A 17282-nucleotide genomic window follows, 5' to 3' on the forward strand; every position below is an offset into this window, starting at 1 on the left:
AAGATGCTCCGATGAGCCGAGCTGATAAGCTTGTGCCATTCGAGTTCACTGCCTGTGATTGCTGCAAAGTTTGGCTTTAAGAGACCACATTGAAAGTCCCTTCATAAGAAGTAATTGATGATACCTGGCTCCTCCTAAAAGGACAAGGGGATGCAACCTGAAACATTCTGTTTTTAAGTTTAAAATTATTCTTTTACTTTTCAAAAGGGAATCTTTACAATAAAAGTCCATTTTGTCATTGTTTTTTCTTCAAAGACTCAGCTTAGTAAGATTGTGTCAGGAGCCTTCACTCCTATAGAGAACAGATAACAGATAAAACTGGTCATTTATATCAGCCCTCGCATTTTTTAGAACAGCATTGATCATAAACCAAAACCTTTCTATCTCATGTGCCTTTTGTAACAATGGTGTTGCTTTTTCTTTTCTTATCATCTTCAAATTCCTCTCATGTATCAGATTTCTTGTCATAAAAAGAATTTAATCTCACCCCAGTTGTCATAACCAAATTGCATAAGATTTCATGCTATCAACCAAAGCCTTTGAAAATAGTTTACTTCTGTAAGGAAATATTTTATTGACAATTTCAAATTTTACAACTAAATGAGATATGTATTATAATTAGTCAATCTTAAAGTTAATTTTTAAGTATAATTATGGCAGGGAATTTTTTTAAGAAAGTCAAATATACATGATGTTGAATCACACTGATCATGTAATCATTTATGTACATAGGGTAATAATGTCTGCTTCGTGTGAGTCTACATCATGTACAACCAGAAGAATGAGAAGTTACTCTCTATTTATGTATGGTGTGTCAAAATGCATTCTATTGTCATGTAAAAGTAATTAGAACAACAACAAAAAAGAGAGGCAAACATATAAAACTGAAAAACCATCAGAGCTAGATTCAAGCAGCATGAAACACCACAGCCTAGAGTTTCAACATAGTCTAACAAACTTCAAGCATCTGCCACAGGAAGTATGAACCATCTGATATGAAGTATGAGTATCATCTGATAGACGAGTGAATCCATTTTCCAAAACATCTGCTTGGGATACTCAGAATTAAATAGTAATTTTTTTTTTTTTTTTTTTTTTTTTTTTTTGCAGTGCTGGGGATTGAACCCAGGGCCTTGTGCTTGGGAGGCAGGCACTCTACCAACTGAGCTATATCCCCAGCCCAGAATTAAATAGTATTGAGCCAAACATTGAAGAGATAGTGAAAGGGAACAATAGAAAAGAGGAAAGGCCACAGAAGGGAGAATATGACTGGAAACAACACAAAGAGAAAGAAATACACCAGCTCAGACCCTGATTTTTCCTGCGCGGAAAAGTAAAGGCCAGGAGATAGAAGCAGCATAGGATTCTCACTCATAAAACCCATGGCAAGAAAAGCACATGAAACAAATTGAATTTAGTTCTCAAGCCTCACTAAAAAGACCAAAATATGGGCAAATTTCTAGCACCTTCCTAGTCTCGGCTACAGACATTCCACAGAAAAGAAAGAGAAAAGGTTGAAATTTCCAGGAAGCTGGGAATAATTCTTCATGTATATGAAGCTTTCTCAAAAGATGAAGTTGAAGTCCCAGAGTCATAAAGAAGATGCCACCCAAACAGTGCAAATTAGGAGTCTATAAACCTCTGATGACCCAAATTAAAATTGAGTTCTTTCCTATTTTAATATAATGTCTATCTATTATGTGACTTAAAGGGATAAGCCTTTGTTTGACAGCATCATGTGGATTATCTCACTAAATTCACACCAAGTTCACAAGAAGGAAGCTATAATTTGTCTATTTTACAGAGGAAGAAGTTGACTATCAGATATTCAATAACTGCCCTAGGTCATGGAGCTACTGAGTAAGACAGCTTGGAGATGTCTGTCTGATTCCAGAGTGTCCATGTTGAGCTGTTACATTCCTACAGCTTCTTTAACTTACAGTGTTGCAAGGTGTAATCGTTATTCTGAAGTGTCAGCTTGTTGGGTTAAGAGATGCTGAAGATTAAGAGGCTTCTGGGTGTGTCCGTGAGGGTGTCTAGGAATGATTGAAATGTGGGATAGCGAACTGCAGTGCAGAGCTTCTCATCATGGGCAGCACTGTCCAAGAGGATAGTGGCTTGAATGGAATAAAAGTTGGAAGAACAAGAAAGCAGCAGCAGATGCAAGTTTGATTCTTCTTGAACAGGTTCTCTTGATTGCAGCTGCGATCACCCGAGGTTATCAGACTCTTGCTCCTTCAAAGCAGACTCTGCCAGTGATTCTCCAGGGAGTTTCCAGAAGACTTTGGTCTCAGACTAGGTTAGCACTATTGATCCCTCTTGTTTTGAGGCTTCAGCCTCTTGAACTGTACGGCTATGGGTTCTTCCAGCTCTTCAGCCTGCAGGTGGTCACTGTGGACTATACAGCTTCTGGTCATGTAAGCCAATCTAATAAATCCCCTTTTTATAATCATACTACCTGTTTATTCTGTTCCTGTAGAGAACCTTGACTAATACACAAGGTCACACACTTAACATTGGCAAACTATTGGTTTGGAATCTTACTGTTATCATCAAAAACATTTGTTTTCACAAACTCTTCTCTAAATGCTTTTAAGCAACTTGAACATACAGAGTTGGTTTTCTGCTGAATCCCTTTGTTTATCTTCTCTACTCCTAACAATATCTCCAGTAAGCATACTGTAAAAAATATAGCATGTACTCAATTTATGTTTGCTTCATTGAAGATATGGCTTCATCCAAAGTTTAAAACAGTTAATGGGTCATGGCTGGGACTTCTTGCTCTAAGAAGGTTATGTAAATAAGTACAAAACAACTGTAAAAGTATAATCAGGAAGCAAATACATTTTTGTGAAAAAAGTCTTAGCCCCTGATTTATTAAGCAAAAGAACAAGGAGAGTTTAAGATAGAAATTCCTGGTATATTCAGCTTGAGTCATGTGCAGATGGCATTGACAATCCAGTCACACAATTCAGTATCACAGCTGATTAAGTTGGGTTTAAATATTGTGATATATGCAGGAATTGGATTTTAGTGTATGAAATAGGTTGAATGTAAGGCATCCCCCTAAAGCTCATGTGGGACACAATGCAAGAAGGGTTAGAGGAAAAATGATTGGGTTATGAGATCCTTAATCTGACCAGTGAATTAATCCTCTGATGGAATTAACTGAGTGGTAACTGAAGGCAGGTAGGGTGTGGCTGGAGGAGTTGGGTCATTGAGAGCATGCCTTTGGGGTATATATTTTGTGTCTGGCAAGTAGAGTCTTTCTCTCTTTGCTTCTTGTTTAATATGTGAGATACTTCCCTCTGCCACATTCTTCCAACATAATTTTCTGCCTCACATCAAGCCCCAAGGAATAGAGCCAACTTTCTATGAATTGAGACCTCTGAAACTATGAACCCCCAAATAAACTTTTCCTCCTCTAAAATTGTTCTTGTTAGGTCTTTTAGTCTCAGCAATAAAGATGACTTAAACAGTGAGGAATTTTAAAACTGTTTCAATGAGACTTAATCTTCTAGGAAATAGCTAAAGGCATGCAGGGGGAAGAAAACCAATATAGATCCCTATTGCAGATATCTACTCCCTTTCCCTGTACTCATAGAACCTTGAATTTATTACATAAAAAATAAATAAATGCAGCAGAATGGGTGTCCAAATCTGCTCCAGCAGATCCATGATTGAGGTCTATCTCAGAAGGACCCAGGGCTGGACTTTCCCTCACAGAACCAGGCTCCAGAATTGCTCCAGTGTACCCTGGTCTCAACCCAGCCCCCAAGGTGCAAGACCCAGAATAGACCTCACAGATCTAACCTCTAGGTTACCACCTGCTCACCCAGGTTCTAAGTTAACAGCAGCAGACAAAGATTACAAGTCATTATCCACCCCAGCTTCAGGCCAGCCCCAGTTGCTCCAGATACCAGGGTATTTGACAATTCTAGGCTGACGATTCTAGGCTTCAGACCCGACCCCTCCATGGGCCCAAGTTCTGCCTCAGTACCAAGGCAGCACCAGACACCAGGCTGATTCATGTCACTCTAAGATCCTGAGGACCTCAGGTCCAGGTATGCTTCAGTAGGCTCGAGGCAGACCATGTGGCAGGCCAGACCCTGAGGACTGAGGCTCCAAGACCACCCCTGCAGAACCAAGTTCCAAGTTCATCACTGTTGTTCCAAGTGTAAGTCTTACCCCAACCAGTCATTGAAGAATCAGGCTCAAGTTCAATCCATATGGACTCAGGTGCCAGGCCCATTCTAGCTTCAGACTATCTCCTTCAAATTAAGGTTCGAGGCCCATCCTAATGCCAGTCCAGTTCCTATGGACACAGACTCTAATCTCATTTCTCCAGTCAGTAGATCTGGGCATTAGGCATGTCCGCCTGCTGACTGACTCAAGAATATGGTTAAACTGCCTGAGGATTCTAGCAGGAAGCCCATCCTTAGACCATGCTATATAACCTTTCTAGAATCTACAGACAGGTGAGGGGTTTATACAAAGTAAGTCAGCAAAGACAGGAATTAGTTCCCACTGCTTCAAATGCAGATACCAACACAAGGCAATAATAAATATGAAAAAACAAAGACACATATATCTATCTGTCTATCTCTCTGTCTCCATGAAAGCACACAACAATCTCCCAGTAGCTGACCCGAAAGAAACATAGATATACAAAGTACTGCCAAAGAATTCAAAATAACTAGTTTATGAAAGCTAAGGGAATTTCCAGAAAATAGGAAACTGATTCACTAAAATTAAGAGCATAAAAAGTAAACAAATGTGAAATTTAACAGAGACTGAAATATATATGTATCTATGTTCATAGACATATATATATACATGGACATTCTAGAACTGAAAAATATCATGAATGAAATGAAAAATACAATGGAAATCATCAACAACAGAATTGATGAGGCATAAGAATATGAGACCAATAATACAATTTATCTGAAAATATACAGTTCACTATGGTTTAGATGAATGTCTCCACAAAGTCCCTGTGTCAAAGGACTGATCCTCAAACTGGCATTATTGGTAGATGTTAAAAACCTTCAGAGGTAAAGTCTAGTGGGAGATCTTTATGTTGGGGCATGTCCTTGAAAGGGACTGTAAGATCCTGACCTGTCAGTCTATTTCCTGGCCCATGATGGAAGCAATGTCCCCCATATTGCCAGCCTGTAGCCTCAACAGAGGTCCCTAGAATAGGGGTCACTTGGTCTTGGGCTGGACCTTCCAAGATGATGAGCTAAAGAAGCCTTTTTTTTTCTTTATAAGTTAATTGCCTCTGCTATTTCATTCTAGTAACATGAAGATGGCCAACACTGAAAATTGGTACTGACCAAATGTGGAGGATCATTGCTGTAACTATAACTGAAGATATGAAGGGAACTTCAGAATTGATTTATGGGAGAAGTTTGGAGAAACAGGCTAGAGAAAGCCTAAAATGCTATAATGAAATATCAGACTTGAACTATATTTTCAACGAGATGGACCTATTAGATACATATAGAACATTCCATCTAATAGCAGCAGAATCCACTTTGTTGTCAAGGGCACACACAGAATATACTCCAGGACAGATCAAATGTAAGCCACAAATAAGTCTTAGCAAGTTTAAGATGAAATCTAAAAGAGAAAGGAAAATGATAGCTGTAAGTCTACAAGTAGAGGCTATAAGGGTTACCAGAGACTGGAGAAAGGGGAGGGCTTGGCAGATTTTAGTCAAAGGATATAAAGTACCAGATAGGAAGAATAAATTGAAGAGATCTATTGTACAACATACTAACTAAGGTTAATAACAATGTATTATATCATCAGAAATGGCTAGGCAAGTAGATTTTTAAGTGTTTATAACATACACAAACAAAAAATAGTATGTGAAGTAATACCTATAAACATTACCAAGTTTATTGTTCATGTTCCTACTACTGGAAAACAAACTATTCCAGTTTCAGTGGCTTAAAGCTATAAGAATTTTACTATGCCCACAATTTCTGAAGATTGAGAACATGTACAGTACACATTGGGAATTGTTTGTTTCTGTTCTCTCGTGTCCAGAACTTTTGATGGGAAGACACTGATACCTGAAAGTGAGTCAGCGCTACAGGATGGAGTCATCTGGAGTCTCCTTCACTCATGTGTCTGGTCCCTGAAAGGTTGAGCTAAACTGAAACTATTTCCCAGAGAACCTACAGGTTGGGCTCTCCATTTGGTATAGGCTCCCTCACAACAGTGACTGGGTTCAGAGAGGACATGTCAGAGAGAGAACAGTCAGAAGGAAAGCTCTATAAGAGAACCAGTAAGCACTGCATGGTCTCCTAATTTCCATCCCAAAATCCACAGCTTCACTTCTTCCCCCATTCATTGGGCAGTCTTGGCACATTGTAAAGGAGGATTTAGGATGAGTGGTATCAGAGCAGCCATCCTTCACAAAGATACACATTTCTACATCCAGATGTGTTACTCAAACAGTTTAAACCCAACTATCCCTCTGAAACCACTGTCAGTTGGATATACTATTCTGAGGAGTAAAATAATCCTGATAGAGTTTCTTGCTCCACCTATAAATGAAGGCAACCATGTTACCATCTGCTTTGTACATTTTGTCTTGGATATCTTGTGAGGGGAAAATTAAGGCCTTGGACAGGGTATGCTATGAGGAGATACAGACATGCAGAGAAGCAGCTGGGCAGGGCTGGGGGCAGCCAGTGTACTGAGTTCCTAGCAGCTCCTTCTGTTAAGAATGGCCTCCATGAGGTGATTTTTCTAAAGTTTAGGAAGAATAGCATTGAATAATGTCTTTAAATAGCATTAAGTAGTGGTCTGTTCACATGTTTCTAGAAGAATTTTGAAAAATTACATACCCTCTTTCTCATTTTTAAGTTATCTTAAATTCTCATTATAAGTTTAAATAATTGCAAAGGCTGTAAGTTTCAGATCATGATAACACTATTCTTCTCCCTCAGTACTAGATATACACATGGCTAGGAAAGACTGGAAGCCCCATTGGCTTATGGTGCCTGATTAATCATTACATGAGGCATTTCCTTTGTTGATGCTCTCCTGGGGAGCTTCTATACCCTGAGGCAATGGGCCACAGTAAGATTTATGTGCATAGAATATGCTTTGTTTTTTTCTTTTTTGGAACAGGCTATGGTAGGGAGATCATATATCTTCTAAACCTGAACATTTTTGAGAGCAAAGAGGAGACACTATTAATAACTATGCTAGGAAATAAGCATAAACCAGGAAAACCGGAATATGGTGACCATAGCACTAGAATACTGCTGAGTTATCAGCAAATCAGATTACAAAGAAAATTCAATGAAATGGACGATCTGGTCATTATTTCCCTAAAAACCATCCATTTTCTGCACCCCTCGAAAAGTTTTCCATAGCCTCAAAAGTTTCTGCAGAACTATTATTAAGTTAGTGCCCAGTCGTACTGGTTGTCAAAGTACTGAAACATTTCTGAAAATATTAGTAAATAGAATAATTTGGATAACCAATGAAGGCAATTAATAATCTAAATTCCAGGATTTGTGTTTCATCTCCAGATATTACAGATGTTATCATTTGGATATGAGCTCACGTGTAACACAGGGCAAGAAGGTTCAGAGGAGAAATGATTGGGTTGTGGAGTCTTAACCTAATCAGTGATGTAATCCCTGGTGGGATTAACTGAGTGGTAACTGGAGGCAGGTGGGGTGTGGTTGGAGGAAGTGGATAATTGGGGATGTGACTTTGGGGTGTATATTTTGTATTTGAAGAGTGGAATCTCTCTCTGCTTCCTGATGACTATGATGTACACTGCTTCCCTCTGCCACACTCTCCGACCATGATGTTCAACCCCACCTTGAACCCCAAAGAATGGAGCCAGCCTTCTGTGGTCTAAGACCTCTGCAACCGTGAGCCCTCAAATAAACTTTTCCTCCCCTACAGTTGCAATGGTCAGGTCTTTGGTCACGGTAGTGAAAAAGTTGCCTGAAACAACAAACAAGCAAGTTGCGTTTCCAAGATATCTTTCTGGTTTGGGAATTAGAACAGACAATTGGAGGTACCTGTTACAGAGAATTCCATATTTATTCTCAAAGAAGGTAGGTGTTCTTGAAGCGCAAAGTCCTCAAGGAAGAGAAAGGAGGCCTGCAGCCTCTTCTAATTGCTATTATAAACTGCTGAAGAAGTACTTGTTGTTGTCCATGGGGAAAAACAGGACCTGGACTTAGGAAGCAGCCCACACTGGGGGTATCAGGTGCCCTATATATGAACAGCTGCCAAAGATATGGACAGAGTGCCTTCATTGTGTGGTGAGGTCCACTGTAGTAGTCTTGGGGGACACTGGTTTTATTTCACAACCTAACTTCTCATGGAAGGCAATTGGAAAATGGTCTCCTGTGCTCTGTAAATAAGTTTCTAGGGAGGAAACTTCCTGTAAGCCTTTTAAAATTTTTTTTCATTTTATTTTTTATTTGTTACTGTAAGTCTTTTTAATGATGAAAGAGAGAGTCCTCCAGCAAAGCAATGCCATGTCTTCACCCTTCCTTTTGCAGAGTTTTGATATATATATATATATATATATATTTTTTTTTTTTTTTTTAAGAGAAATCTAATGCCACACTGTCAACTCTCCCTCCCATATGGCCTCTTCTCTTGAAGGACAGACAAGGCCTCAGGGCAGTATCTTTGAGCAAACTATTCCTTTTTATTTTGTTACTATTTTTAAATTTTTCTTTACGTCTTCTTTTCTTTACCCCTTTCTGCTTTGTCTCCTTGGTCACCTCTGGGCTCTCCCTGCTCACTGTCTCATGTTCGCACAAACTGTCTTCTGCTTAGCCCCAGTGAAGTGTGCAGGCATAGCTTGCATCCTCACTAGAGAAAGAAAAAAAAAAAAAAAATCAAGAAAATCCTAGTCTTAACCACTGAGCCACATCCCCAACCCCCTTTCCAAAATATTTTATTTCAAGACGCTTGGGGCCTCACTAAGTTGCTGAGACTGGCTTTGAACTTGTGATCCTCCTGTTTCTGCCTCTGGAGCCACTAGGATTATAGGTGTGTGCCACCACACCCAGCACCCCATCCACTCTTAATCTTCCTATTTCTCTCACTCTCTCCATCTCCCTAGAGTCCCCCAAATGATAACATCATTTCAGGTGCAAAAAGATACCTGAAAGAGAGGAGCAGATGTGGGGAGAGTGGAGAACTGGTGTGAGGGTAGCCAAAGAATCCCTTCTTTTGTGATTAACATGAGCCCTAGTCACCAAGCAACTATGAGTTAATAGGAAGTTGTTGGAAATCTGATGGCACCCTTTATATCAAATCACAAAGCAGATAGTGTTATCACTATTTAGTGACAAAAGTGTCAAATGGACGATCACACCAACATACCAGTCAATGTATTATTTGTAAATTGTTACGATGATTTTATGAAGGAAATGTGCTTCAAATAAATATAACTAGGAAAGAATATAATAATATTATAATATATATAATTAACTTCCTTAAACAATAAAAAGAATATTGTATATATAGCATGTGAATTTAAGTTAAATTATTGTCTTACATGGACCTTTTGAATATTATTTTGCTATTTTATATCCCAAGTTGAAGTAGCCATTCTATATGCCTGAACATAGTTTCTTCATTTGACTGAATTTTTCATTTACTAATGCAATGAATTAAACTTTAATAAGCTTGTCTTGCATTTTCTTTTAATATATGTATTAGAGTGGTTGTCAGATGGTAGTTACCATCTCCTCATTTTAGAAGTGAAGACAAGGAGTTTCAGAAAAATCAAACTTTTGCTTATGAGTTTCAGTGATTTTGGATTGCCGTGGGGTATCCATTTCTATGCTCCATCATTAAAGAACACCTTTCATTCATTCTTTAGTAAGATAAGTCTCACTGGTTTTCGGTTATACCAAGTGCTTACCTAATGCCTCAGAAGTTAGCCATTAGTCACTGGATATTCCGATTGTGACAGTCTGAAAAAATGGTTTGCCAAGGTGTTCATGGCCTAATCCTGAGAACCCATGTTACTTTACATGGCAAAGGGAATTCTGCAAATGTGATTAAGAATCTTTAGACTGGGAGATGATCCTGGATCATTGCGGAGAAAGGGGCTGAAATATAATCACAAGTGTTTTCTCAAGAAGGTACAGAGAGATCTGACTACAGACAAAGAAGGCAATATGAAGGCAGAGCAGAGTGTGAGGCACTGGGTTTGATTCTCAGCACCAAATAAAAATAAAAAAAAAAAAAGGTCCATCGACAACTAAAAAATATTGAAAAAAAAAAAAAAAAAGATGCTATGTTGTCAATCTTAAAGATCAGAGAAGGCCCATGAGCCAAAATACGCCAGGAATGTAGCCCCAGAGCTAGAAAAGGCAAAAAACAACTTTTCCTCTAGAGTCTCATCAAAGAGTGTGGCCTTGTCAACACTTCCATTTTGGTTTAGTAAAACCCATTTCAGACTTATAACTTCCAGAACTGTAAGACAACAAATATGTGTTGTTTTAAGTCAAGTCTGAAGTTGTTTGTTACATCAGCCATAGAAAATTAATACAGTGATGAATATTCTGAGAAAACACTTATTTGGTTAGGCAGAGGCCATAATGTATTATGAGATTTTTAACAAGGTCATCAATTACAAGTTAACTAATCAGACACTTGTGGGATATCAGGATTCCTTGGTAATAGGGGAATGGAGGTCAAAGGCAGCCCTTTGAGTTAGGTGCTTCCTAGGCAAACAAAACAAATAACTGAAAATCTTTAACCCAACTAGTGAGCTGGAGAAAGGGCTGGCTCTCACAAGGCGAGCAGAGCATTTATAACTCTGCTAAACCTACTAAATTATATGAGTTCAGAAAAATCACTGGGAATGTGTTCAGACAAGGATTCCCTTTCTGGAGTTTTTACCACAAAACCTCTTTGGTTCCTACGCTGCGTGGCAACCATGGAATCTACTCTTACATTTTTGGACCCCAGCTATTTCTCTAGTACTTTGACTTGTAAAATGGATCCCAGGAAGGACTATGAGAGAGTCCCTGTTTTTTGGATGTCATTCTCCTATCCCGGCTCTCATAGTCTCCTCCGTTGAACCACTGGCTTATTTTCAGATGATATAATTCTTTTTACCACGAAGTAGTATGGCTAAATGAATACTGATCTTAGAGTCAAGAGTTTAATGTCATCTGATCAAGCATGGGAAGGAAATTTGAAAGAAAGTTTAAATGTTGGATTAATGGAAGAATGTCAAGTAGGCTTTAAAGTTAATCCTTACAGTATCCCTGAAATCAGAAGTGTAACACCTATAACTCTTTTTTAAAGAGTCTGTAATCTTTTTGCTTCAATTTTTCTTATTGGACTCCCTGTCTTCTCAGTGGTCTCCCACAAATAAATTATCAGGCACCAAGTTGTAAAGCACAGAAAGTGACTACAACCTATGGTGTTCCCAGTGGTTGCTAAGATAGGCTGTATCTACTCTCCATTCCTACCCCAGACCTAAAATCAGGTATTTTAGAAAGACAAATGCTCCTTATGGAGGAATAGCATGCATAATTAAAGGATTAGAAAGAATTTTATCCAGTATACAGTCCTGTAATTGTCCTTGGATATAAATAAATACACGGAGTCACTGAGAAAGAGCAATATAGTATAATGGATAAGAATACTGGTGGAAGGTTAGACAGGCAGTGTTTGAATCTTGGGCCTCCTCCAAGTTGTGTAGCTTGGAGCAAAACATTTAATTTTTCTGAACTTTATTTCACTATCCCTTAAAATGATGCTAAAATACCTATTTGAAAGGAGATATATATATATATATATGTATATATATATATATACACACATATATGCACATATATGTATAAATTCTACAAATGTGTTTATCTATCTACATAAATATGAACACAATAGAATACATTCAACAGTGCCTAGTAAAGACCTTAGAAAATATTAAATGTTCAATAAACGTAAGCTACTTTTAAGTGACCTTGAGTTATCTTCACCAACATCTACAGAGTTTTGTGTAGTACTAACTGGAAAACATTCCTATATTTTTAAATATGCACAAATACCTAAGGTCACTGATGATAATGCCAGCATCCAAGATCCACTGACTGCTCTACACCATTTTGAAAGATTCCTCCACACACATAGCAAGCAACTAGATTGATACTCCACAGCCAAGAGGAAGCCAGAAGGATAAAAACAGATTGGTACATATTGTCTCCATGCCCCACCATTCTGAAAATTCTTCCTACTTATGTTACCTAGAAATAACTTTAAATGAAATATCAATTTTCAGCAAAGATCACCCAAACATATGCCATTTAAACACTTTAGACATTCTCCCCTGATCATCTCATTTACTTAAGAGCAATGTATTGATTAGAAAAACAGTCCAATTAACAGAGAAATATTACCTCTAGGTTTAAATGTACCTGTATAAAGCATCCAATGTACTAAATAGGAATGAATGAGTACTTACAGCAGGGTGTCCAGTACAGTAGGTATAGCTGGCATGGGACTGGTAGTGCAAGCTTGCTCTTGGGAAGGAGTATGTATTCCAGGCTGGTTGGCTGCTGTTCCACTGGGAGCTGAAGCCAGGGCTCATGGTCATTCGTGACTTACTAGTGTGATAGGCTCTCACTGTGGAGCTAGACTATCAAGGAGAAAGAAATGCAATGTAAAGACAGCTCTACATGTATACAACCCAAGCCAGTTACATAGAGTCACATGCATTCTCATGGATGAGCCTGGCAGAGAACTCGGTGATTAGGGAAATGGCCAATGGCTTAAGAGAAAGCATTAAATACTGTTCTGCTTAAGATAAAAAATGTTTTCTCACTATTACGATTTTGACTAGAAGACAAAGCACAAAGCCCCACTGAAATCAAACTCATTGAAAACAGTTTTGGTTTAGTGGCAACATGCAACTCTATCCTTCAGAAAGGAGTTATGCTTTTGTGGTGATAGCCATGTGATATTTTCAATTACATAAATGTCCTTCATCACAGGGCTCACCTCAGAAAGTCACCATTAGTCTAATCTGAATGAAGTAAATAAAAATCTTAATTTATGAGGATGAGAGTGAGGCACAGATCGGTGGCCAACTCTGAATGGTATTCAAATTCCTTGAGTCTATTGCTCTCTCGGGGAGACATCAGCAGAAATCTGGACACACTCCAACAGGTCACCATTTGACTGCCAGAAGACAGCAAAATGGTGAAGCATTTGAAATTGCCATTTACCCCCAACCTGCTCGATTAACACAACTGAAAATGGAGTAGTAGTAAAATATCAATTTGCCAAATGTTAACTATAGCTGGTTGTTCATAACTGTAGAATTGACTGAAAACAAAACTCACTTGTATCTTCTGTACTTCTTTGTCCTCAGATGGCCAGGGCATATAAGGCATATAATAGTTTCTTTTCAGAGAGCACATTCTATCATCAAATTGCAATAGCCACTTACCCCAGTAGCACAGTAACTTTCACAATAAATTCTATTTATAAATCTATGGATCTATGCCAACTCAATCACTGGGAAAATGAGCTAATCGCATTGCTATTATATTCAGGAAACCCAGTGGGGAAGAAACTTTTATCCAAGATTGTGTTTCCCATTCAACTATATTCTGATATCATTAGCTTGGAGCAACAACTTTTCTGAGAACAGATTTGAGCATCTTGGGGTAACTGGACCTCAGCAACTCAAACATGCTAGGCAGGGCATTTGTCTCACAAGAGCTCAAAAATCTTTGGAAAAAGAAAAGAAAAATTAAAACAGTGATTGAATAGTATTTAGCAATTTAAAATATTTAAAAAAAACAAAAAACTAGAAAACACAGTCTTGTTGAGGTAGCCGAATTTATCTGGCTGTCTATCTTTCCCTACTCCCATCTTTCATCAACACTCTAACCAAGCATGCAATCCACCTAGCTCAATATTTCAGAAGGATAAGCAGACATTGAAACAGAATGTATACTACTGGATACATTTGCAGGAGAAACCTGTTGCAGAAGGAGCAATGGACTTTTATAAAAAACAGGATGTTTGTGCTTGGTTCCAAGAAACTGTACCCCTATTCTCTGTACCTCATACACAATCATCTCAAAGAAGAAATGAGTCCACATCAAACTCACCTTTAGCTCTCAAAGTATCTTAGTTTCTGCTCTGTATCTCTGCTCACTAAAATCACTTTCACTAACTCAGTTGCTTTTAGAAGTAGCTCCTTCAACACTAGGTCCAGTAGTCGCACGTTTAATTTTTTAAAATCTGTTTCCACATGTACATTAGTTTAGGAGCTGTAAATTTTATGTATGAGCGAATTTGTAAATACCCCCATCTTCTAGTTCTCTTCTCAATGCCATCAGTCTCTCAAAGATTTTATTCATGGTGATCTCCCTCCTGCAAATCTCCTTCCACTCTTTTGTAAAGGTCATGAACTTCCTTCTTGGTTCCATTCCTAATTCCACCAGTTTATGCCCCTGGCATTTCAGCTCTTAAAGAACCCACACAGTGATGCTAAAATACCTTAGCATCTGATTATGTTGTTTATATCATCATCATCATCATCATCATCATCATCACCAACATCATCATCATCTATCCATTCATTTATTTATCTCAGTTTTCAACCAGGCTCAGGAGAGGTCACCAAGACTGGTACTGAATTGCCCTTTTTATAGCTAAGGAGCTTCTTCCCCTTGATCACTGAAACCTCTAACAGATTTTACCCCCTCCCCATTATAATAATGTCATTTTCCCTTAAACTCCATGTTCTGTCTGACTGTACCTTCTTATTTTAGTACTTGCTGCTTTTCCTTTTTCTCCCTAAATTCAGTCATTTTCTCAGGACTTAATCCCCAGTCCTGTGTTCTAAACCCTTTTAACTTTTCTCCTTTGTGATCACATTCATGGTCAAAGCTTTAAGTATTACTTCTAAGATGACCCCCAGATATAATTTAACAGCACCAACTCTCTCTTGAAATCTAGTCCCTGATTTTAAAATATCTGCTGCCTGTGGATGTAAAATTATCAATCACCTAAAGGGAGCCAGAGTTTCAATTACTATTCATAAAATTAAATGAATTGTTTTACTCTCAAATTTTACCTCCTCCATAATTTGATCATTTTGAAGGTGATGAAAGCATTTTGAAACCAACTGCCTGGAAGCCTTATCAACTTTCACTCATTTATCTTTTCTCCAATTTCAATTATCAGTGTCATCAAATTCTATTGAATCTTTTCAAACGGTTCTTGAATTGATTGGTCCTTTCCATTCCTTATTCCCACTGCCTACTTTGAAGATTTTCATCAATTTACATCAGAACCACTAAACTGGACCAAGAACTTTCTAAAAATCTTGATTGACCCCCCCCCCCATAATGACATGACATTTTGAATTTCTGAAAAACCTGCTTTGACTGTGTAAATCCTTGCTGGAAAATGTTCAGAGCTTTCTGTTTATGAAACAAAATCAAAGCTTCTTAATCTCTCCTTTGAGAATCTTCCTTATTTCATTCTATGTCATTGTAACATTTATTCTTTGTTCCTTCCCATTTCATCTCAAGTTCTAAGAAAATTTACTCACAATCTGACCTGTATGTTCATGCCACTGTCATTGATGTCATTGACAGGAATAGCCTCACCTCCTGTCAATTCACACTTCCGTGATGCTGCCACACTCAACGTTTTCTGGAAAACCTATTCCAACAGCCTCAGCCATTAGCCCACAGGGACGTTACTTCTGCTAGGCACCGCCCATCTTGACTTTCTGCCATGTTCATCTAATCTTTTCATTTGTGTCTACCCAGGCAAAGTTATAACTTCGTCAACCTAGCCCACAAAACTGCTCAGATAAGCTTTCACACAACAACTCTTACATCCCAGCATACATCTTGCAGGATAGATGCCTTAGTTGTCTTTCTCAGAAGCTTATATTACAACCCAAGAACTTGAGTACTAGTAGTTCACTTTGAAATTGATTCCAGAGAAAATCAACAGGAGCAATCAATAGGGATCAAGAGTGGGCCGATAAGTTTGCATCATGGAATAAGGTATTCCTATATAGCACTGAGATTTGGCTCCACTGGGGAACTCTGGAAGACAGTGTAGAACATGCTACAAAGTTAAACCATGCATGCGAGGCAACTGGAGGATGGAGCCTGCTCTTCCCTTCGTATTGTCTGAGAGCTGCTCCTGGAAACAAACATTCTTTGGCACTTTTGCTTGTCTCAGATGCAGGCCAAAAGAATATTCTCAAGTAGAGTGTCCCAGGACACTGTTGACCTACCCTGTAATGGTAAGTTACCAAGAAGGTATGGACAGTACAGAGAGTATCTCTACTAAATGGTTGAGTCTCTGACCTTCTCTCATTTGTCCTAAGAACTCCACTCATGTTTTCTTCCTTTTGAATGACTAAGAGCAAGGGTTCAAAACCATGGACTAAATTGAACTGATTATCCTGTCATGGAAGACTTGATAGGACAATGCACACAAGAATAGAGTGGAATGGCAACTGAGCATACTACAGCGTGCTCATCATTAGTCATCAGGAAAATATAAAATAAAGCCACAGAAATGTACCCACTAGAATGGCTAAAAGGAAAGACTGAAAATGTTAAACATGGATGTGTTATTGTGAACTTAAAATGCTCATATATCATTGGTAGCAAGTTTAATTTGATAAAACTATTTTGAAGAACAAATTGACAGTGTTTTAATGAACTTTTAAAATAAAATTAATTATACTTCTACTTCATGATCCAACAATTCCATCCCGTTATTTGCCCAAGAGATAACATATATATAGAAAAAGACATTTATAAGAATGGGAATAGTAGCTTTATTCAAAATAGCTATGAACTAGAAATTACTCACATGTGTATTTAACAGGAGAATGGATTAAAAAAACTGGAGAATATTCTTATAATGAAGTACTACAATACTATCAAGAAGAATAAATGTGATATACAACAACATGAATGAAAAAATCATGCCACGTAAAAGATAGGAATGGAAGAAGAGATGTGTGAATTCATTTCTATGAGGTCTAAAATGAAAAAGGAAACATATATGGCAAGAGAAATCAGAAAGTGATTGTTGGGAGAGTTGAAAGCAATTAATTAGAAAGGGTGATAGAAATGTTTGCAATTTTATTTTGGGTGGTTATTACATGAATGCATACATTTGCCAAAACTCATCAAAATTGAACACTTGAGACCTGTGTACTTTATTATGTCTTAATTGCATTTCAATCAAAGTTTGAAATTATATTT

The 17282-nt window shown here is 38.0% G+C and overlaps 1 protein-coding gene across 1 annotated transcript in view; it reads right to left on the reverse strand.

Annotated features, from left to right (window-relative positions):
- Positions 1-286: 286 nt before the first annotated feature.
- LOC306647149 (uncharacterized protein) overlaps positions 287-17282 on the reverse strand; it is a gene marked incomplete at its 3' end in the record, with an annotated part of 600113 nt that continues 583117 nt past the window's right edge. The window contains exons 4-5 of the mRNA XM_079116162.1: positions 12488-12661; positions 287-292 (exon numbers count right to left, since the gene is read on the reverse strand). Coding sequence (XP_078972288.1) covers positions 287-292; positions 12488-12661 — 180 coding nt within the window. The remainder of the gene's footprint in view (positions 293-12487; positions 12662-17282) is intronic.

The sequence above is a fragment of the Sciurus vulgaris genome (assembly GCF_902686455.1).
Source record: "Sciurus vulgaris genome assembly, chromosome: 16".
Lineage (NCBI taxonomy): Eukaryota > Metazoa > Chordata > Mammalia > Rodentia > Sciuridae > Sciurus > Sciurus vulgaris.